The sequence below is a fragment of the Pezoporus wallicus genome, unplaced genomic scaffold (genome assembly GCF_028554395.1).
Source record: "Pezoporus wallicus isolate ANWC-B61680 ecotype Strahan unplaced genomic scaffold, APGP_CSIRO_Pwel_v1 scaffold_13428, whole genome shotgun sequence".
NCBI classification, from domain to species: Eukaryota; Metazoa; Chordata; class Aves; order Psittaciformes; family Psittacidae; genus Pezoporus; species Pezoporus wallicus.
In genome coordinates, this window is record NW_026637482.1 from 1272849 (window position 1) to 1295102 (window position 22254).

The 22254-nt window shown below is 45.8% G+C and overlaps 1 protein-coding gene across 2 annotated transcripts in view; it reads left to right on the forward strand.

Annotated features, from left to right (window-relative positions):
• MYO5B (myosin VB) overlaps nt 1–22254 on the forward strand; it is a 151790-nt gene that overhangs the window by 18523 nt on the left and 111013 nt on the right. For both annotated transcript variants that reach the window (XM_057405669.1, XM_057405670.1), the window contains exons 2-4: nt 10813–10923; nt 13684–13855; nt 16781–16925. In XM_057405669.1, the coding sequence (XP_057261652.1) occupies nt 10813–10923; nt 13684–13855; nt 16781–16925 (428 nt within the window). The remainder of the gene's footprint in view (nt 1–10812; nt 10924–13683; nt 13856–16780; nt 16926–22254) is intronic.

Sequence of the window (22254 nt, forward strand, 5' to 3'; positions counted from 1 at the left end):
AAACCCCCCTGGACCTGAGCTGGGGGATGTGTTGTGGGATGGAAATCCTATAGTTGGGCTGTGTCTGGAGTGATGTGATGCTGCTGGTAATGGTAGAAGAGCCAGAGTTGAGAGTTACTTGCACTAAAACTCTGTACCCACTACCTGTGCCCAGAGGTAACTGCTTAGGAGGATTAAATAAATGCTCTTGTAATGCAAGGAGCAGTGTTTAAATGAATAAATACATCTCCTGTTGGGATATGGATGTTGTCCTGTGTGTCAATCCAAGACACATACAACAGAATGGGTGTGCTTTGGGGACAGGGAAGGAAGAAGCAGCACAGGCGGCTGTGATAGCTTCTTTTCCTTTAAGTTATTCTTATTTTCTCTTTCTGCTTGGGGTGTTTTCTGTGTTGACGCTCGCTGGTTCATGAGAGCCGTTTGATCCGCATGGGAGTGCGTGTTTGTGTGCTGCTGAGGCATCTGCCCTTCCAACAAGCAGGAAACGTTGCCAAGCCAGGGAAGAAATCCAAGCCAGAAGGTGAAGGGTGGAAAATGGTGGTGTGGTTATTTTTATGTTTATTTTATCCTTTTATTTGAAGTGGGGGCAGTTGTCTTCTTGCAGCCCTCAAGGACAGCCTTCTGCATCTTGATGTCCTTCATTGAGCCCTTCCTGCACAAAGCAAACAATGTTCTGTTAATGGCATCACTTCCCAAATCTCCTCCTGCAATTCAGAATTCAGGGGGTGGTGGAGACAGCTTTTCCTGCTCCTTCCTTATTCAAGCTTTCGTCTCCCTTATGTTTATTGGAGGAAATTGTATATGGGATTTAAGGAATGGCTTTCCAGGGAGCTGCTGTGTGGTATAAATAAGAGGCTGCAGGATGTCAGTGCTGGAAAGTCCAGATGTCAGTATTTTAGCTGGACACTTGAAGCTATAAAGAAATACGAAGGAGAACAGAGCTGACTGTCTAGCCATCCCGTACCTTCTATTTTAGATATGAAAAAGGAACCTGCCTTTTGTTTGGGTTTCCTCAGAGGTGTATTTTGAACCAATTTCAGTTTACCACTTGCAATATCTTGCTTGTTTTCTTTGTCTCACTGGGGAGAAGAGACAAAATATGTACACTAATGTAGAGTAACTCATCCTACAAGTGAGCATCTGAGGTCTGGAGTATGGATGTCCTGGGAGAAGAGGAGCAGGGTACAAATCACGTTCCCAAAGACCTGAAAATTACTGCAACAAAATGAAAATGCAAGTCCTTCCTTCCAGGAGACCCTTTCTCTGCCCTCTTGTTCCTAAGCAAATAGGGGGGTATGAATGTTTGTTCACTGCTTCAGATATTTTAATTAAATGTATTCATTCCAGCTTTGCATCTTGATCCCTGGTGCTGTTCTTCAGCTGTCTAGTATCTCCTTGCTATCAAACTTTATTACTGGGATTTTTTAATTACAACCAGTAAAACACTTCTTACTTAAGGCCTCAGTAATCAATTTGTTTTCCTTCAGTTGCTCAGTGATGAAAAGGATGCAGAGGTGGCCTGGGGGGGGGGAGGTTTACAGAACATCCTTCTGGTTACAAAGTGCTGAAGAAATGCCTGATACATAAAACTAGGGGTCAAAACCCCTTTGAATTAAGCATGCATGGAGTGATGCTATGAGAGGGTTTTTAATGCATGAGTTCTGGAGAGGTGAGGGATAACTGTACAGGTAGATTAATCCAATTACTTCTTTCTAATAAGGATGAAAATCCAGTCTGATGGAAATGTTTCTTTGCAGTTAAAGGTAGATTTTGATGGTGCTGTTTGGGCATAGCAGTGCCTGGTGGGGAGGATGGTTCAATGCTCAAGCTGGGGGCAAGGTGGCTTGTACCCCGAGTTTCAGAAGATGCTTGTGACACCCGTGAATGCTGCTTGTGTTACTGCAGTAACAGCCTAGAGGCAGCCACTGTTCTTATTGTTCCCGGTTCCAAGTCCTGATATCCCCTGGCTACATCCTGGGGCAGCCCAGCGGGGCTTCTCCCAGGAAACCATTTAATGGGAAGTGGTCACTGCACTGGGGAATGAACATGTTCATGAGCTTCCTTAAAGCATCATGAGGCTATGTTATGCATAGAGGACTGTGAAAACCTGGGGGGAAAGGTATTTTTAACTTCTTAATTAAAAATGAAAGGCTGTTTCTTAACTACTTTATTAATAATCAAATATATATATGGTGTATATTGAGCATGTTTTGGGTACACCCTATGTTCATCAAGGTGCTTACGTGGAGTTTGGGTGGAAAATGGGACTGCAGGGACAAGATTACACCACAACACTGCTCAAGGTTTTGATTAATTGAGAATTAGGCGAGAGAAGGGTAATTAATGCCAATCAAGAGGGATTTGCAGAAAGTAGCCTGGAAGGATTTAAGTTGCAGTGTGGCAGGCTGTTTGATAAGTCATGCTACGGAGACACTTATCCCCTGCATGGGGTTTTGAATTAAAAAAGCAAAATCAAACCTGGGAAACCCCAGCAGCCTTTATTGGAATAAAAACCCTCGTGGTTGCATTAGGACCATGAGTCTCATCTTGATTCCCCTTAGACACCAGGTCAAGGATTTTTTTTCTAGATCCTGGGCAACGTTTAACATTTGTTAATCAATGACTTGGAAGATGATGTAAGGAGCACTGGAAGGAGCTGGATCAGGTGAGTGGTGCTGGTGGTGGTTGTGAGCATCCCATGGGTGCCTGGCAAAGGGGAGATGCTGGGCAAGGAGGTGTAGAGCCCCCTGCTCCACACTGCTGATGCCCTGATGCCTGCTGCTCTTCCAGGAGGAGCTGCAAGTCAAGTGCATCATGATCTGGGTTGGCTTTAGCCCCAGGCTGTTGTGCTTCCTCATGGACTCTGCAATGGTTTAGGGGATCTGCAGAGCATCCCTCTTTCTGGCGTCATGGCAGAGACTGGATGGTGATGATGAGCATCTTGCAGGGCTCATCCAGGCCTGATAGAAGAGAACCTTAATGATCTCTCTGGTTCACTGAGTTAGTGATCCCCTACTCATGGTGCTTTATGGGACAGGACCTGCAGAGAGGTGTCCCACCCAGCAGACTGGTGACTGCATCTCTTGGTGCAGCTCTCTAATGCTGGTGAATATTACATTTTGAAGGGGCTTTGCCAGGGTTTGTACCAAATCCTCCAGTGGAGCATGTGATTTAAATCCAGATTTAGATACCCAAAGGAGCAGCCCTGCCTTGTACCCCATGATTTGATCAGGCTCCTGGCTGCACCCTTGCAGCAGACAGCAGCCTGCTTCTCCCACTGCAAGCTCTCAGCCTTCTCTAGTGCTGCTTCAGAGCAACCAAAGGCAAAGGGCTCCTGTGCTCAACCTGGTGATGCACATCCCCTGCGGGTGAAGCCTTGTTGACTGTGTTAGAGAGGTTTGGTTCTGTCCTTTCTTAGAGTAGAGGAGCAAAGTAGAAGTACAAGAACTGTTGCACAGCCCAGAGCAAATCCTGGTCTTGTGGCCCACGATGGGATCACTCCCCAGCCCAGGAGGGACTCCTTTCCCCACCCCGGTTAAAACCAAGCTGTTCACCCTGTCCCAATCCACCTGGGGCTGTACCTGGTCTTGCAGCATCTAATGACTTATTGCAAGAGGGATTTTGCATTTCAGCCAATTGCTGCAGTGAGAGCAGGGCTGCGTGTCCGCCCGAGACCTTGGTCCTGAACTCATCAGTCTTAATTAAGCCTGCAGTAACGAGTGCCGCTGAAACGCCATGGAAGAAATGGTAGGGGAGAGGATGGGAAGACACAAGCTGGCTGTTAGTTACACGTAAGAATATTGATTACTCCTGGAAATCATGTTTAATTAAAATGAAGCCTCTGAGCCTGCCCCCAGTATTTCTACCCTCATGTGGGGTTTGCCTGCAGCCCCGCTCTGCTCAGTGCCAGTTTTACCTCCGCCCCTTCATTAGCAATGCTGCTAACGAGCTGGTGGACAAATGCTGCAGACGCTGCTTGTCCAAGATGCTGAGTGCTGCTCAGCTGCTGTGACATTTCATGCAAATCACCATCTGAGTTAATTTGGGCAGGGGAATAAAATTCACCAAAGAGAAATTTAGTGCTGGTGGGAGGCGTGGAGCCATCCGTCCGTGTGACAGCCCTTCGGGAGGGGAGGAAAACCTTCCTGCACCTACGAGGCATCAGCAAAGCATGTGCTTTGCTAGCTCAGATCCAGTGACCTGGGATGGACAGAGATGCTCTGCAAGTTTAGGAGCTCTGCCTTGATGGGGACATGGTCTGGGTGTGCATTTATGTGCTTTCCCTGTGTCCGTCTCTGTGCAGATGGCATGAGGAGGGTGAGGAACAGTGAGATCAGGCTAATCTGCCTTTGCTTGGCTGTTTGGGTTAGTGAGTTATCAGCCCTGGGAAACTCAACAAATTGCTTGTTCTCGTGTTGAAGAAGTAAAGATGCTTCTGCAGCATGCTGCTGTCTTTACCTTTGCATTTAACATTCAGCAAGTTAACATTTGTATTCTGTAGCTCAAAATGATGTTTTTTGTGTGTGTGGTTTTTTTTTTTGGTAGTAAAACACAGGATTATTTTTCTTGCCTTACCCCTTGAGCATGATGTTGGTGTACTGGGTGTTCCTTGCTATGTGTTGAAATACTGGCTGGTCATGACCTCTCTTTTCAGCCTTTTTTGGGTGGTTTTTTTATGGTGAGGAAGAAGTGGATCTCTTCCTATTTCAGGTTCTTGATGTGAGTGAATGCTCTCTGGCCAGGCAGGGGATGCTGGGCTCGTGCATGGCATCACAGCATTGGGTACCAGCACTGCAGAAATTAGTCAGGGGAGAGCTGTGCAACACCAGAGCATCCCTGTCTGCTCTGTATCAAGCACTGAAACCCTCTGTCATCCCCTCATGACCCTTGTGAGGGTTTGGCAGCTGGTGGTACCCAGCAGCAAACAGAGAAGCCAGCCTGGAGCGAGATGCAGACATCAGCCTGTCCTGGAGTCACAGCACGGCTTGGGAAGCAATGACCTAAATATGGGCTTTGCTTGTCTGCTGGGCAGGGGAGAAATCACTCCTGGGATGAAAATCTCATTTGGAGGATGGGAAAAGGAGGATTATGATCTGCTCTCTGGCCTGATAGTCAATATTGTAAATAATAATAGCAAAGCTGTTGTTATAACTTAAAAGAGAGGTCCCTGAACAGGGCAAAAACCACCTCTGCTGCCAGAGCACCTCATCTGTGCCTCACTGCGTCATGGGCAGAGCAGATTTTGGTCTTGAGTCACTGCCAAGTGGGGCAGAAAGTGTTTTTGGGGCTGCAAGGCACCCAGGAGAGCCTTGGAGCCGGTTCCTTTCCATGCTCTCCTGCTCACGGCACACATCGAGTGGCTTTTCCCAGCACCCACAAGCAGGGTGGTTTGCACAAGCAATTTTAGCACAGCTAAATAACTTCATAAATAACTGCCTGTTAATCACAGGGGATAGGGGATCCTGCTGCAGTGGGAATATTACCAGCGGATGTGCAAAAACACTCGTGGTAGTGACCCCAGTTCAGCCCAGGACTGCACACCCAGTGCTGGTTAATGAGGAGAAGCTCGTTTGCTGTAGTGCAGAGCTAGGAGGGATGCTGTTAGCATGCACGGTGGCTTCAAGGAGAATCCTCTGGGGATTTTTGCAGCAGGAGCCTCTACAAATTAACTCTGTAGGGTAATTTTTAATAGTGGTTTAAGGAAAATAAGAAAGATGGCATCAAACCCTGAGTTGTGCTGGTATGGACCACTTTTAATTTAAGGTAGAGCTTGTATTTTGCTCTTTTTGCTTGGGAAAAACAAAGTTTTTGGGAACTTTAAATGTAGTAATAGATGGCTTGTGGGAGCTGAAGGGCAGTTATCAGTCTGTTTCAAAGTGAGCTGCTTAAGCATTCACATGCAGTATGTATAAATATAAACATTCTTGGGGAAGCAAGGACTGCTATTTATTCTTTCATATGTGTTTTTGTCCTCCTGAAGAGTATCAAGTAATACTGAGCCATGTTATTTCTTTGTACAGTCTGGAATGAAGCTGCAATAAGCCTGCAGCAAAGGGGGAAAAATAGCAGGTGTTTTGTCCCAGTCTGCTTGTTCTTAGTTGACATTTGTGTGTTCACCTTTGTTTTTCTAAGCTGGACATCACTGTCTCTGCTTTCTACTAAAGTCCTTTTGTAAGTCTTTTCTTAATCTGTGTGGAAGAACCTTGGTTGTGAGACACCATGTCTGCGTCTTCGTTACTGAAATCATAACTGCTTGGTGGTCAGTGCTATTGTTTTGCTAGCATTATGGGTTTTCTGCTGTGCCCTCCTTCTGGTTGCAGTTCTGTTGGAAGGATGCCTCTGGAAATGTGCCATTAACTCAGGAGCAATGAAAACTTCCTGGGGTCAGCTGTGAGCATTGCCATTCCTGAAATAACTCTGGGGATTAAAACCCAATAATAATAAAGATGGATTTGCTGACTTCCAACTTGCCACAAATACTTGCAACCACCAAACCCCCAGACTAGACGGAAATAGCTCATTTTTAAGCATTTTTTCTTAATTTAATGGATAGTTATACCCTTTATTTAATGGACAATTTAATGGACAATCTGTCCACACAGAGTACACAGAGGTGTAACTCTTTCTGAGCAGACCAGCATCCCTTCCTGCTGTGATGGAGCATCCTCCAAGCACATCGCCTGGAGTTTGCTGGGAGTGCCTTTGGCTGGCGCTGAGGGCTTTCAAACAGCAAAACAAAACCTGCCTCTTCTAATTTAATGCTGGTTTTAATCTGCATCCACAGTGGCAGCCTGCTAAAATCTAAATCAAATCAGGAGGTGCGGATTGAATTTATTAAGCTTCTGCTTAAGCTGGGTGGAATAATGCAAGAGGCTTTGAGAGCACCGAATTGCTTTGGTTTTATTGGGAACCTTGTTTAAAAAGAAACAAACCAAAACAGATCATATTTTTTCTTGAGCATGTGGAGCTATTTCTGATTTACGCTAGCACATCATTCAAAGGAGTCCCTGAGGATTAAAGAAATGCTTTTCTTTACGCCTTCTTGGATGGAGACGTGTGTTGGGAGGTTAAGTGGTCTGCCCAGGGTTGTGCCTCCTTATAATTCTCCAGTCCCAGTGTTTTGACATAGACGTGTCTGCCCTTTCCCTTTATAACAAGCGCCTCCAGAAGATCAAGAGGTTATAGCTAACGAAGCCAGGACATGGCCTATAACAGGGAATAATTATGCTAGAGGTGAGATTCTGGAAGTAAAGGTTCACAGAGATGCCCTCCTCCTGCCTGAGTGGGTACCTGCCTGGGGGCATGGTTTTGGTGACCTGGTGGCTGTCATCTATAGGAGCTTAACTGGCAAACATACAGCATGTGAAGCCCCTTTGGAGGCTGCACAAGTTGGAGACAGGGAAGACAGGTGACATGAGCATGGTGCTCCAATGTTCCCCCAGCATGTGCTGCCTCCAAGCCTCGTTGGGCTTTAACGAAAGCTGACCTTGTAAAGATCTAAGAATGGCAAAATGCTTTTATTTTGTCACCGTGTGGTTTGACATATTTGGAATTTATGGGTGAAAGGGAAAGTTGGATGCAGGTTTGTATAGCAGCCTGCCCTGCCTGGAAGGCTGAGCACTGGCACTCCTTGCTGGAGTGCAGCAAGGAGGCGAGGATGATGAAAATGCACAGTAGAAAAGGTGATCTCCTCTTCAGATATCTGTGCATGCATGCATGAGACGACAGCATTATAGATGCTTGGGGAAATGCATTCATAACAGCCTATTCTAACAGCCTGCAGCTATTTAGCAGGACGGGAAGAGCTCTGTGTAGGGAGTGCTTAAGCAGGGATTGCATTCAGGATCTCCCAGCCAGGGAGCAAGCTATTCCCAGGGCTCCTGAGACCTTGGGAACACCTTTGTCTTACTGCCTCCTGTACTACATGATCCCTTACACGTGTTGTGTACACACAGAGTCTTGGAAAATCAGTTATATTATGCAAATTGTCTTGTTTTGTTGTCAGGGTGGCTGACAGGACGTGAATCGTCCATCACCAGGTTGTAAGTTCATTCCTGGGTGTTGGATGCTGGGAGTTTCTACCCTTCCGCACTGGTGAACCTTGCATCATGCTTGGGTGTTGAGTAGCTCCTGGCTGTGGCTGATGATGAGTTGCTGAGAGGGGCTGATGTGACCTCTTACTGCTGCTGGAGGTGCACCCAGATTTCAACCACCAAAACATGAGCAAGCACCACCATGGTTTTGGGCTTGCTTTAGGGTCAGTGAGCCCCTCTTCCCATCCGTCTGTCCATGCAGGTCCATGTCTCAGCCCAGCCCATTGTGCAGGTGGAGGATTTGCAGGATTCCAGCCAGGACCAGCAACCTCTTGTTTTTGAGGCTGCCTTGAGCTGGGTACATGCCGATCCCTGGCTATTTCAGGCATTTCTAGAGCATATTTCATCTCTTTCTGCCACAGAGAGCTGGCACTGGATGAAACCACAGTGGTGGGGATGAAAAGGCAGGCAAGGCACTCTGCAGGAGGAGTGAGAGCTGCAGCAATGGTTTGAAAAGCCCTTCCCATGGTGTTGGAGCAGGAGAAACTGGGCTGAGGTGCAGGAGGTGAGGAAGGCTGGTGCGTCCCCATCTTGCCCACTGCACCATGGTCCAGCTAAAGATGGGTTCCTGGCTGTGCTGCAGGGATGTTTCATCTCTTGCAATGCTGCTTGGCTGGAGTAGACAGCGGAGATAGGGCTGGGGTCCCAAACTTGTCCTTTCCCTATGGCAGCTTCCTTTCTTTGTGGCAGGGAAAGCACTGAAGGCTCGTGGGGAGATAGAGGTGCTGGGAAAAGTCTACTTATTTATTTCATTTTTTCCCCTCCCAGATAAAACTGCTGTTCTGGCAATACATTTGTGTAGCTCTATTTAATATCTAAAGGTTCCCACTGCTGTAGCTATTGAGCAGCTCTATAAATAATTACACAAGATACATATAAAAATCTATTGCTCTTCAGCTGCAGAGCAGGCTGGTAGGCAGATGCTGCCGCTTTAACTCTTGGGTTGCTGCGAGTGTTATTTGGCCATTGTGTGCTGGGGGTTTGGCTTTAAGATGAAAGCCAAAACCATCTTTGGTGCTGCGATGCTGGTGTCACTTGGATTTGCTGGGATTTTCCCCAACCCTTGTGTTTTGTGTAAGAATGAGTTTATATAGCTCTGATTGCAATGGACAGGAAGAGCTGGGGGAAGACTGGTGAAGGGAACACAAGTGTGATGGGGAAGGGCTGAGGGACCTGAGGGATTCAATCTGGAGAAGGCTCAGGGGGGACCTGATGGCTCCCTACAACTGCCTGAGAGGAGGATGGAGCCAGGAGGGGCTGGGCTCTGCTCCCAAGGAACAAGGGATGGGACAAGAGGAAACGGCCTGGAGCTGCACCAGGGCAGGTTTAGATGGAGCTGAGGAACAATTCCTGCCCCAGAGGGTGCTCAGGCATTGGAACAGGCTGCCCAGGGCAGGGCTGCAGTCACCATCCCTGCAAGTGTTCACACATCATGGAGATGAGGCCTCAGTGCCATGGGTTAGGGGTGGCCTTGGCAGTGCTGGGGAACAGTTGGACTGCATTTTGAAGGTCTTTTCCAACCTGGTTGATTCTATGAGTCTAGGAGATGTTCCCCCAAAATGCCAATAAGTGATTGTAGAAGGACTCCTGTTGACTCTCTGCTGTCTGGCTAAGTCCAGCATCAGGCTGGCTTTATGAATCTGTGTCCAGCAACAAAAGCCCGGCTCAAGGTGACTCGCTGCAGAGATGGAGCAATTTTAGGTTCCTTGCTCCTGGGACCTTGCCCTAGTAGCTCCATGAGCAGGGAAACTGGTGCCTGCTCTGGCCAAAAGAAAGGTGGATGTAGAGAAGTGAGGGAAACCCATGCATGGAGGTTGCAGCGTTACTGCTGGTTTTGCAGTGCCTCCGTCCCAGTTCCTGACAGCATGCACTGGGGTCTCGGCGCGGCAGCAGTTATTTGCTCAGCACAGGGGGGATGCTTTTACACAGCCTGAGCAAAGTATTTATCTTTGCATCATAAAAGCAATTAAATCTCATTAGCAGGAGGTGCTGTGGCTTTGGGTAATGCCGCCATCTCGTTACGTGTGAGTGGTGCTGCTTGCTCTTGGATTTCATCCTTTTGTGGACACTTTGGCAAGGTTGTACTGGTCTGCCTTTGGGATTTACCCTTGGATGATCAAGGGTGTCCCTGACTTTGGAGATGTTAATAAGGTTAAATGTTTCATCTAAGCATCTTTCTGGAGCCCTAAAGCCTGTTTGCCTCCAACTGAAGTAGTTCGCTTTGGTGTCTTCTGCTTGCTTTTAGCCCCACGGCAGAGGGTTTGGTTTAGGGCATGCTCTGTGGGGAGAAACCTAACATCATTTTGATGAAAAGAAATATGTTTTGGTGTACGGTCTGCTGGGGGAGAATTGCATTATTTCATAAAAGCTTCTGGAAGGCTGTCTTTTTCCCAGGGAAATTAAATTCCACATCTTGCCTTGAGACTCTGCCCTGCTTCATTAGATTGGTAACAAGCCAGTGTACACCCTGCCTGATTGAAAATCAGACTTCTGGTCTATAATTTACCCCAAAACCTAAAATTAGAAGATTTTTTTTTGACTGAAATAAATGGTTTAGCTGCGCTGATTTTACACTGAGTGCGGAATTGTATCCATGGTGAATTAATTTATTTCTGATTTAATTTCCTGAGGTTTCCTTACGTTTAAACTTTTTCTTTCTCTCTCTCTCTCTCTCTTTTTTTTTTATATATATATATTTTTTTCTCCCTTCATTCTGCAGTACACAAGGGTTTGGATTCCTGACCCTGATGAAGTTTGGAGATCGGCAGAAGTTATCAAGGATTATAAAGTGGGAGATAAAAGCCTGCATCTGAAACTTGAAGATGAAACTGTAAGCTTTTGAATGTCGTTTTATACTTTTCAGAAATGTAAAGCTTTGAATTAATGTGTGAAGAAGCCTCAGCCATCTCGTATTTTTAGGAAGTATTTTAACGTGTTCTATTGCCTTAGCACTTCCAGCTTTTCCTTGCCCGCTCCCTCCCCAGGCACTTGTGTTAGAGTGGGTTGTGAGAAAAGCCCTTGACCTCTCTCGTCTCATTTCATCCCTTGGCAAAGTTGTAATAGTCTGTGATATCAGAATGATTTCTTTAATAGCAACACTGTGTTAGAAATATCAGTTTATGCTTTTTGCTGCTGAGCAAACTGGAAAGAGAGAGACTAGTGGAATCTACTCAAGTTTGGCCACCAATGGAAAAGTCACTTAGAACACAGAAGTGACTTCTGTGCAACAGCTTTCTCCATGCCTTAGTTTTTCTCTTTAAGTATAATCTTCCATAAAAAACCTTTTCCCCCATTTTTTTATTTTAAATAAAAAAATCTCTAAAAGACAAAAATGAGAAGCTCTGCATAGGACTATGAGTCACTGCCCCTTGCTCCTTGGTGGTTTCCCTGCCCAGTAGCCCTGTGCCTGGACCTCCTGGATTCACCATCCTGAATCTAACAATGTTCCAAGTCATATCAATCGTTATTTGGGTGTATTTTTTTTCTCTAATGACATGATGCTTCATGCTCATAGACTCATAGAATGGTTTGGGTTGGAAGGGACCTTCAAAGCTCATCCAGTCCAACCCCACCTGCAACTTCTTCCACTAGATCAGGTTGCCCAGAAATACATCCAGCTGGGCTTTGAATATCTGCAGGGGTGGCACATCTATCACCTCTCTGGGCAGCCTCATGATGAAGGATGTTACACAAGATGGGCATGTTTCCACCATTCCATCATGTAGCAGCTTATTGCTGCCTCCCAGCGACATTGGGGGCCATAGGGATGACTCTTGCTGCAGGTTTATTATATGATTTTTCTCTTGTTCCTGTGACAAGAAGGCAGAAACCTTGGGAGAAACCAAGCAGCAGTGCTCAAGCTTTTGTAAGAAACTGGTGATGGGTATGAAAAGCAATACAGGCTTCAGCTTCAGGCATGTTTCATGAGCAGTGCTAATGGTGTTCTTTTTGGGGTGCCTGAGTGAAGGTGGGTGCCCATCTCATCCACAGCAGCTCCTTCATACTGCTTTTTGTGCTCAGGCTGCCAAAGTACCTCTGCATGTACTGCTGAGTGCTGCAACCTCCACCCTTGATCTTGAGATCTTCAGCAGTTTTAGTTCTGGGGTTGGGGTGGGAGAGGGTTTTTCCCTTTCTTTGTGATCTTTAATCTGGATATCCTTCTGGAACCAGAGGGTCTAAGAAGTCCTGTAAGGTCTAGCCTTTTCATACAGGGTCAGCAACATTAAAGCACAAGGAGATTAAAGGGTCACTAGGTGTTGGTAGTTTAATAAGCATGTCACTGTCATGGCAAAACACAAGAACATCTCATTTTGAGGTTGTGCAAGAGACCCCTGTTTGATGCTTTACTGTATTAAACCCTGCCTGGTCCCAAGTCATGTTAGGCTGAAAAGCTTTAGTGAAGGGGAACAGCACACGTGTGCATCAGAGATCCTGAGCATACATACCTTTGGGGCATTTGAAGCTGTTGAAAGCCTTTTGTTCCTGACAGCCAACATGCACTACCCGACTGTTTAGTGCTTCTCTTTTGTCCTTGTGCTTAAAGTGAATTTTCATGGATTTTGTGGTTTCTGGCTGCACTTTGTATGCAAGTGTACTCCCTTTGAATGAAGAGCTGATTTTTTAATATCACAAGGGATCCCTGGTGTGTTTGCCATTAAGATGTGATACTGAGTGCAGACTCTTGAAAATTGGCATTGGCAATGTGGAACTGGAGTATAAAACAAGGCCGAGGTTGTCAGATGTGCTGCAGGAGCCTGTCCTTGTGCACTTTGGGTCAGCTTTTCTTGTGCTGTTTGCACAGGCAGTAACCCAATGCCAAAGCAATGGTAGCGGTGCCTTTTTTTCCCTTCTGCTGGGATCTGAGTGTCAGGACCCCTTTCAGAGGCACCCTGAGCGAAGTAAGATCACAAGAATTTTGTTTCCTCCACAGTAAAGGAAGGAAATTACACTTTTTCTCTTTAGCTGGTGTCTGCTTCGTTTAGGGATGAGTCAAAAGTAATTAGCATATGGGCAGCTGTATGCTTCAACAGCATAAGCTGGCTCTTAAGGTACTGAAACAACAGGGGCTCCTCACTTATCCGTGTCCTTCTCTGCCTGAAGGGTTATAAGGTTTTGAGTTTAAAAGCAACCTGAATTAAAGATTACCTGAGAAATCGCTCTGATGGGGAGAATATGGTCTGGTTTGAAATAAGGCTGCTTTTCAAAGAGCATGAAGATGCTTAGATCAGATGAAGCTGTGGTTTTCTGTATGGTACCTGCTGCTGGTCAGAGCTGGCTAAAGGCAATTTGACCCAAGGCTGGCATGAAAACAACCCAGGTGTTCTCAGGTTGGTGCTTATCTACCATCAGTGTCCACCAGGACCATCTTTCGGACAGAAAGACATTTACCAGAGGGGTGGATGACCTGTCACCTGGTCGTGTGCCATCCACATCTCTATAGGATGTAACACAAAGGGGCTTTCATTTCCTTTAGGGCAGGATGTGTATGTATTTTGTATTGTCAGGATGGAGTTATGCTTGGATAAGTTGTAAGACATTAAAGGAGCTGCTGGTTTTGGTATTCTGATGTTCTTTCTGTGTGTCTCTTCAGCTCTACGAATATCCCATTGACCCGCAAGGAAATGAATTGCCTTTCCTGCGCAATCCAGATATCCTTGTGGGAGAGAATGACTTGACTGCCCTGAGCTACCTGCATGAGCCTGCAGTGCTCCACAACCTCAAAGTCAGGTTCATCGAGTCCAACCACATCTACACGTACTGCGGTGAGTGTCCAGGCCACATGTTCAGCTCCTGGAATGCAGTGGATAGAATATGTCCACATAGAAACCCCCTCAGACCACAAGCGAGAGGCTGTGGCATGAGGAAGGTCCAGGGCTGTGAATTTGGGATGCGTGGGAGACACGAGTGTGTGTCAATAGGCTTTAGGTTGCAAAACCAGAGGTGTTTTTTGAGGGTTGGTGCACTGGGAACTTCCTGAGCTCAAGGTCCATGTATCTCTTGGTGGGGGTGTCTTGTCAGATGAGTTTGAGGCCACCTTTGCATGTGCTTGGCAGTCTGAGGGGGGGGAAAAAGTGGGATCTAGCAAACCACTGGAGAGCAGCAGCATGCCAGAAAGATGTGGCCCAGCTGACAAGTGTCTGTGGTGGATTTTCCTTCTAAAAGACTGCAAAAAAAAAACTTGCTGCACTGTTATTTCCTTCCTATTCTTGATGACTTTGAGGGACATTTAACTCAATGCAAAGCAGAAAGAGGGTGTGTGAATGCTCCATCCCTAGCGGTGTTCAGGGCTGGGTTGGACAGAGCCTTGGGTGACATAATTTGGTGTGGGGTGACCCTGCTCATGGCAGGGGGGATTGGAGCTGGGTGATCTTGAGGTCTTTTCCAACCCTAACTATTCCGTGATTCTATGATTCTATGTGTGAACTTGGGTTTGTCATTCTCGGGGAGGGTGGCCTACCAAAACCATTCAAGACAGCTGTTACCTGTGAATGGATGGCAACAAACTGCAACCTAAAAAAAGAAAAGGAAGAAGACAATTCAGCCCTTTTTATTTAGTTATGTTGGAGAGTATTGAATGTTGAACCCTCTTACTGGCAGTGAAAGTGATTTTGCTAGCAGTGGTGCAGACTAATGATTCTCTAAGTGGTGAGTTGCAAGGTATCAGCAAAATACATGGGATTGTTTGTGTGGTTAAGGCTGGTACAGATATGATCCAGTGTTCCAACTTAGGGTGCTTGAGGAAATGTGTGGCAGGAGGAGGTGACTCTTAAAGTAGTGCCCTTGAAATACATGGCCTCAGTGGCTGGCAGTAGTGGTGACTTCCTTTAAATATTTAATGGTGTGTAATGTTAGACTGCTGTCACAACTTGCAGACTTTTGCAGCTGCATGTGTTCCCAGTCAGCTGCAAGCCTTCTATCATCCAAAATCAGTGAGGTTTCATTATTGCAGCTCCTTGTGAGGGCTCATGGTAACCTTGAGCACAGCATCGTCATAACGAAGATACATGGGTTTAGGCTTAGCCATTTGGGCTTAGCAGGTGTAGGTTTAGCTGCAAAGCTCTATGTGGGTGCTACTTACATTGTGCTTTGCTTATGAAGTAATTGAGGAGAGAAGAGTGCTTTTGTAGTAGCCATTGTCTGAGGCTTATAGGGCTTCAGCCTGGTTGGCATTGTGGCGTGTTTTCAGCGACGAAGGGAAACAGATGCATGACTCTAAGAGAACCAAGAAGCAGATGGGAGCAAGGCATGGTGAGGTGAAGCTGTTGGGTTGATATCATAGAATCACACATTGGTTTGTGTTGGAAGAGACCCTTAAAGCTCATCCAGCTCCAACCCCTGCCACGGCCAGGGACACCTTCCGCTAGAGCAGCTTGCTCCAAGCCCCTGTGTCCAACCTGGCCTTGAACACTGCCAGGGATGGGGCAGCCACAGCTTCTCTGGGCACCCTGTGCCAGCGCCTCAGCACCCTCACAGCGAAGAGCTTCTGCCTAAGAGCTCATCTCAGTCTCCCCTCGGGCAGGTTAAAGCCATTCCCCTTGCCCTGTCCCTACAGGCCCTTGTCCCAAGCCCCTCTCCAGCTTTCCTGCAGCCCCTTCAGGCACTGGAGCTGCTCTCAGGTCTCCCCTTCAGGAGCCTTCTCTTCCCCAGGCTGCCCCAGCCCAGGTCTCTCAGCCTGGCTCCAGAGCAGAGCTGCTCCAGCCCTCGCAGCATCTCCATGGCCTCCTCTGGCCTCGCTCCAACAGCTCCACGTCCCTCTTGTGCTGCTGCCCCAGAGCTGGATCAGGACTGCAGGGGGGTCTCCCCAGGGCGCAGCAGAGAATCCCCTCCTTGACTGCTGCTCTCACTTCTTGTGATGCACGGAGGCATGGAACATGACTTGGCTGCTCTTGGCCTCCTGTCACGTATCCTGGTGTTTGCTGCAGGCTGACAGTTCCTGTGCTTCGCTGTGATTTCAGCGTGCCCAAGCCCTGAATCTTCCGGGCTGGTGCACAGCACCCGGTCCCACCGGCCACAGGCTCTCTGGAGCTCCTCACAGCAGCAATTCAAACCTGCAAAACCTGAAGGTGCTCTGGAGGTGGAGCTTTGCAGTACTTCAGTGCTGTAGGGTGCAAACCAGCTCCCTCGAGCGCACAGGTAGCACCACGCGTGTCTTTGCCTCTCATTAATTTCATTAGTTCCAGGGCTTGCTGCCTCCTCCAGCCAGGCGCGGCATTCCTATTGCTGGGGAGGAAAGAGACATTAAAGCTTTAATGCAGGCTCTGGCATTCATTTCCTGTGATTTATCCATTTCATTTTGATTTGAGTACATTCTTTGTTACGAGTTTTTATTCAAGAGTTAAGCCAGGGGAAAATCTGGGATATTTGTTTGGGTCTAGCAGAGCTTTGGTTGCACAGGAATTGCTTTTTTGAAGGAATGTCTCACGGACTCCTCAGCTCCTCTTCTCACTCCTCCTGCAAAATCTGCCTTCATACAATGAAGACTATTATGTATTTGCTCTTCTCACCAGTATTGCGTGCCCTCTCTGTAGCTATGTGGGAGCTTATTGCCTAGCTGTCAAGAGATGCTGAGATAAGAAGTAGAAGTCCTTCACCAGATTGATTGGAACAACTAACGCAAGCCCTTAAAAGCCTGAAGTATTAACTCTGTGCTTGGTTTGTAACATATCTGTCCATTTATCTGTTCCAAGGTATTGTACTTGTTGCCATTAATCCATATGAGCAGCTGCCAATCTACGGACAAGATGTCATCTACGCATACAGTGGCCAAAACATGGGGGATATGGATCCTCACATCTTTGCCGTGGCAGAGGAAGCCTATAAGCAGATGGCCAGGTGAGTGGTCGCTCAGTCAGTGTGGTCAGATCGAGCTGTCGGATCAAATAGGCAATTAAATGTTGCAAATATGGAGTTAAAAGGAAGTTGTGGAATAGCATGTGAAACACCCAGGTTTTCCTCTCTTCTGAGAATACGGGGTCTTCTGTTGTGCCTTTATGACCCCAAGTTGGTATGGTATCTCCCCATCATGGTAGCTGTCTTCACCCACGGGTGCTTAGCTCTGTCCTTCTGTGAGATGCAAGACGTGGTTCCTGCAGCAGCTTCCCTTGCATGGTGCAGAACTGCTTCACACTGAAATCTCTTTGAGGTCAGGCATTTCTGATTAATTCTGCTTACTGACCTGACCCCATTGTTGGCTGCCAAGGCTGCCAGGCAGGCTGGGCTGGTGGGGAACTTTGGTCCTTGGGAGCTCATGTTTTCAGTGCAACCATGATTCAGATGGGTATCCTTCTCCTGTTGCTGCTTGGATGAGTTTCCTGGAAGAAATTCAAACCACTCTGCAAATGTCATGTGTAATAGCTTAGAGGAAACCGCATTTCAGATAATTTGGGGAGATAATCAGACTAAACAAGGGAGCTGATGTTAGTCATCTTTATGGAGGCACTGCGAATTTGAGTTAGAAGGTGGCTGGTAATATTTACAGGTCCTTTAAAGCAATGTCTTCACCAGAGCAATGCAGTGTGAATTTTACTCTCTTTATGTCTGTTTGTGTGTTGCTGAGGGCTGATGCAGAATTTTGTTTTGATGAGCCATGATCTAAAAGAGAGTTTGAGAGGAAGCTGAGAGCTTTGCACCAGGGATCATTTCATTATAACTGTCTGGACTCTCACAGTGTGTTTAGATGCTCTTGTGGATTAGCTGTGATTTTTTTTTTTTTTTTTTTTTTTTTTTTTGCTGCCTGGGCTTTTAATAGTAAGAGTAAGCACATAACCGTTTACCAAGGGTTGCAGCCTGTTTTCTGCTGTGTCTCATCTTTAACTGGTGAGTTAGGATGCATTTATAATCAGAGATGCTCCAGAGTTCAATCTAGAAATGAATCTGGAGGAACACTGCCATGGGCAGAGATTGGAGGGAAGGGATTGCTCCCAAACTGACTCCACGCCTCAGTTCAGCCCTCCAGCAAGTGCTTGTGCTTTGAGCAAAACCGCTTTGAGAAGAATTTAGAAGTCTGAGGAGCTGTCTATAGAAAAAAGAACGCTTAGGACTGTGTTCTTGTTATATGAATCCAGCCTGAGCGGCAAGCTGCACTGTTCTATTTGAAGGATGTCAGGGTTTTGCTGACCAGTGTGGAGGCCCCATTGATTTTCCTGGGTATGTGTCTAAAATACAAGGACTTAATTTTCTGTTGAAGTCTGTGCTAGGGACGACTTGGTATTTTCCGTCATGCCTATGTCATTTTGCAGGCAGTGGGCTAACAGAGAGCCTTAGCCAGAGATGCTCAACTTTGTTGTCCTCCTCATCAGAATAAGTCTACTTTTGACAGCCACCTATAATTGATAGCTGCTGCCTGTGCATGGTTAGGACTGCTATGTTTGCAAGGAGACATGGAAATAACCACCTTCAGAGCTCTTAATAAACAAGATGCTCACTGTTAGAGCTGTTCTGGTGCTTTATGTCTCAGGCTGGTATTAGGGTAATTGCAGGCTTGGAACAAAAGAGGGATTCAAATAGGGCTGAGAGGAGATTGTAACGTGGATTATAGGAATCTGCCTCATTATTTAAAATATGGCTCTTAAAGTGAAGCACACTATATTTTAAATCTGAAAGCTTCTGAGTGGATGTTGTGTCTCCACAGTTTGATCCATGCTTTTCCCTCTGCAGTGCTGCAGGGAGAGTGGTGGAGCTGCTGGAGCAGGGCGTATGGACAGTGTGTCTCATGAATGATGGATGTAGTGCATTGGACAGGACTTAATTTTGCCCTTTTTTTTTTTGTTTTTCTTTTTAAACTGACTCAGCAGGATGCCTTGTATCTGCAGCTCTGCTTAGGGGTGTGTGTGAGCATGGTGGGACATGGGCAGCTCAGCCGTCAGGATGGAGGTCTGTGAGCACTTTAAACCTAAACTGGTGCAAAGCTATCACTTGTTTTGCAGCATCTTTAGCTTTTAAACAATTGCATCATGTCTGGTGCATCCGATAGATCGGGAATAAAACTCAAACCTGTAATCTCAAAAGGTCAAACCTGCAGTGTGACTGAGAGCAGTAATCTCTAGCTAGCCTTCTGGGTTTGTTTGTTTTCTGTCTAAGTGTGTGCTTGTGTATATGCATATATAGGCTTGTATATATATACATATACATACACATATATATATATAAAGAAATTATTCTAAAAACAAACAATGCAAATCACATCATAGAAAAGCAAGAACAATGCTGCAGATGTGCATTCTGTTTGAATTTCTCTGGTTTCCTTTCAATCAGAATGTCTTCAGTGTAAGTAAGAAAATCAGACGGGTAAAACAAGCTTTCTCCATGGAAGATTATTTGGAAAGCAGTTGATGTTATTTGCAACACCAGTGAGCAAAAAGGTGGTGAATAAATAATTTCCTGTAGTCACCAGGCAGTTATTTCTGCATGAGCTTGTCTGATGTTTGGTGGAGTGTCATCTCCAAGTTTTGCAATGATATATGTCCATGGGATAATACTCATGCAGTTTGTGTGGTGGAGCAGAACTTCATTAGCTGACTTCTCAGTAAACTGCTTCATTGGGATCAGACACTGCACTGAGGCAATAAACCCTTCAAAAAACCCCATTGCTGAAATGGTGATTGAGGCTTTTCTGGGGCCACAGGCAAACAGAGCAAAATTGGACTGAGCGTGTGAGCAGGCTCATGGTGCTGGCTTCTCCCTTGCTGCGGAGTTTCAAGTTCAGTGGTGCTCTAAGGGCAAACTTTTCCTTCTTTTCATGAAGTCCTGGATAAAGAGGGCTGCAAGGTGTCTGGTTTTATAGGAGAAATAGCGCATGGATGTAATCAGGAACCATGAGGTCAGTTTGGGTAGCTCTTTTACAGTGCAGAAGGCAAGGTCATATCTCTCTATATCTCTATCATCTCTATCTCTCCATCACCTCTATGTCTTTATCATCTATTATAAATAAATATAAAATATATAAATATATACATATATTTATATGAAATGTATAAAAATATAAGTATCTGTTTTCATGTATATAAAAGCAGATATAAATATAAAATATGTACTCACATATATATGTATATAAAAAGCATAATATATATATGTAATAAATATTTACATATGTACATTTTAGCTTTATTAGTGTCACAGAGCACACTGGGAAGATGCAATGGAGGCGATTGAATGGGATTGAGTAGATGCCAAGGAAAAAGGGCCCAAAATGTAAGACTCTGTAAATGGGAGAAGTTGGAAGCTATTTGGTTCTTTTATTTCATTTTAAATTCTCTAGGTTTCTAGTATGCCACAGCCCTGTAGAGGCAGGGTGCCAGGGCAGAAGTTAAGATGTTTGCTGGTGTACAAGTGTTAGTGAAGTTGTCCTATGATTTCTTTCCTTCCTCAAACTGATGATGTCCGTAAGATGGGGTTGGAGGCACCTTCACAGATGTATGTAAAGATCTGCTGTATCCTCTGGTGTTACCCAGTGATCAGGAAATGACATTTTAAAAGGGAAAAAAAAAGGGACTGCAGAGGGTGTACAACATCATCTGATTCCTTTTTTATGGCAGCAATAGTTCAGAACACCTATGTACATATGCATGCGTTAAAACTCCCCTTTAAATGAAGGTGTTTCCGAAGGAGGATGGTTTGCAGCGCTTGTGTGTAAAACAGCTTAAAAAAGGGCAAGTGATTAAAATTCACATGTGACAGCCTGTAATTTTTACAGTGACCAGCTCTTTATAAACTCCCTGCATAGGCAGTGTGAGACTAACTGCACCTAGTTCACTGAAACAATATTGTTTTAAGCTAAATACACAGCATGGAGTTAACTTGCTCCAAGCGCTGCTGCCAGAGGCATTGGAGTCAAGTGCTGGGGTGGTAGAAAACTGGATCATTTGGTGATTGCTAATAGCTGTGGCTGTGGGGTTCGAAGCAATTTGTGCTTTGGGATGCATGTTATCTGCAGGGCACTGCAACCATCTCCTCTGCTCCTCGTTTCTGTCCTCCTGATACACTTAGTGAGATGCATTGGGTGTTGGTGCCTTTTACACCTCTGAGTGCTGCAGAAGATATTTGTGCTTCTGAAAGCAAGCTGAAAGCTTTGTGGGGACAGCCAGGATTGCTCAGAGCAGCAGCATAGCTGCCAGTGTCCTGGCTGATTGCATTTTGCTTTCCTTACAGAAGAACAAAAGATCCCTTGTGTGCCCTGATCCTGATGGTGGCTCTGATTCCCTTGTGTGTCGTCAGTCTGGGCAGAAGCCTGGAGTCTAGCAAGAATACTCCCCTTGAACCTTCATTTCTGCTGATGTGAACCTGACCAGCAGCTTCCCATGCAGGAGCAGGGATTGTTTGTCACTTCTAACCCTAACCCACATTCCTCTTGATGTGTATGTCCCATTGGTTATTGCCACCTCTGTGAAGGTGATGGAAGTTTGCATGGGGACAGTGCAACACCAGTTTTCCATTTCCAGCCTTTGGGGGCTTTAGTTGGCTATTTAGTTCTCTTTCATGTCTGCAGCCCCGTTTTTCTTCTCCCAAGCTATCCTCAGCCAGCTCAGCTTGTTAATGTGGTCACTGTGTTGTCCCTTGATGCTGAGCTGAGAGTGTTGGGAAAATTACTGCAGTATGCTACAGTACTGAATCTATTTGTGTGGCTTTTTATGCCCTACCTCTTCCTTTTGTACCAGTTGAGTTCACTCAGGCCAGGACTTGCTAATCCAAGTAAGGTTTCTTAATGGGTGTTTTATTTACTTACTTTTAAAATAATGGAATATAATTAATAAAATGCAAAGTTGAACAGCACTAGGTGATAGAAGTATGTGGTGTGTCATTGCTGTGGGCAATGGGGCAGGAGAATGGGCTCTCCTAAGGCTGTAAAACATCTTCCAAAAATGGGGAACATGTAGTGAAGGTAGTCTTTGCTCAAATCATAAATCAAACATCAAAAGCATCACAAACCCTTTACTGTATATTCTGTATGTTTTCCAATGAGCATGTCTCTATCTCACTGTGGTAGCAACTTTATAGTCACATATGTGGAACTCTTAGCAGGTGTGACATGGCAGCAGTCCATGTCTGCTAACCAACACAAGATAAGTGCTGTGTTCAAATCTTATGATGAAAAAGATCTCGAGTAACTTGCAAGTCTTGAGACTTACAGCAGCCTGCCAAGAAACATGTGGACTGGGTGAAGTCA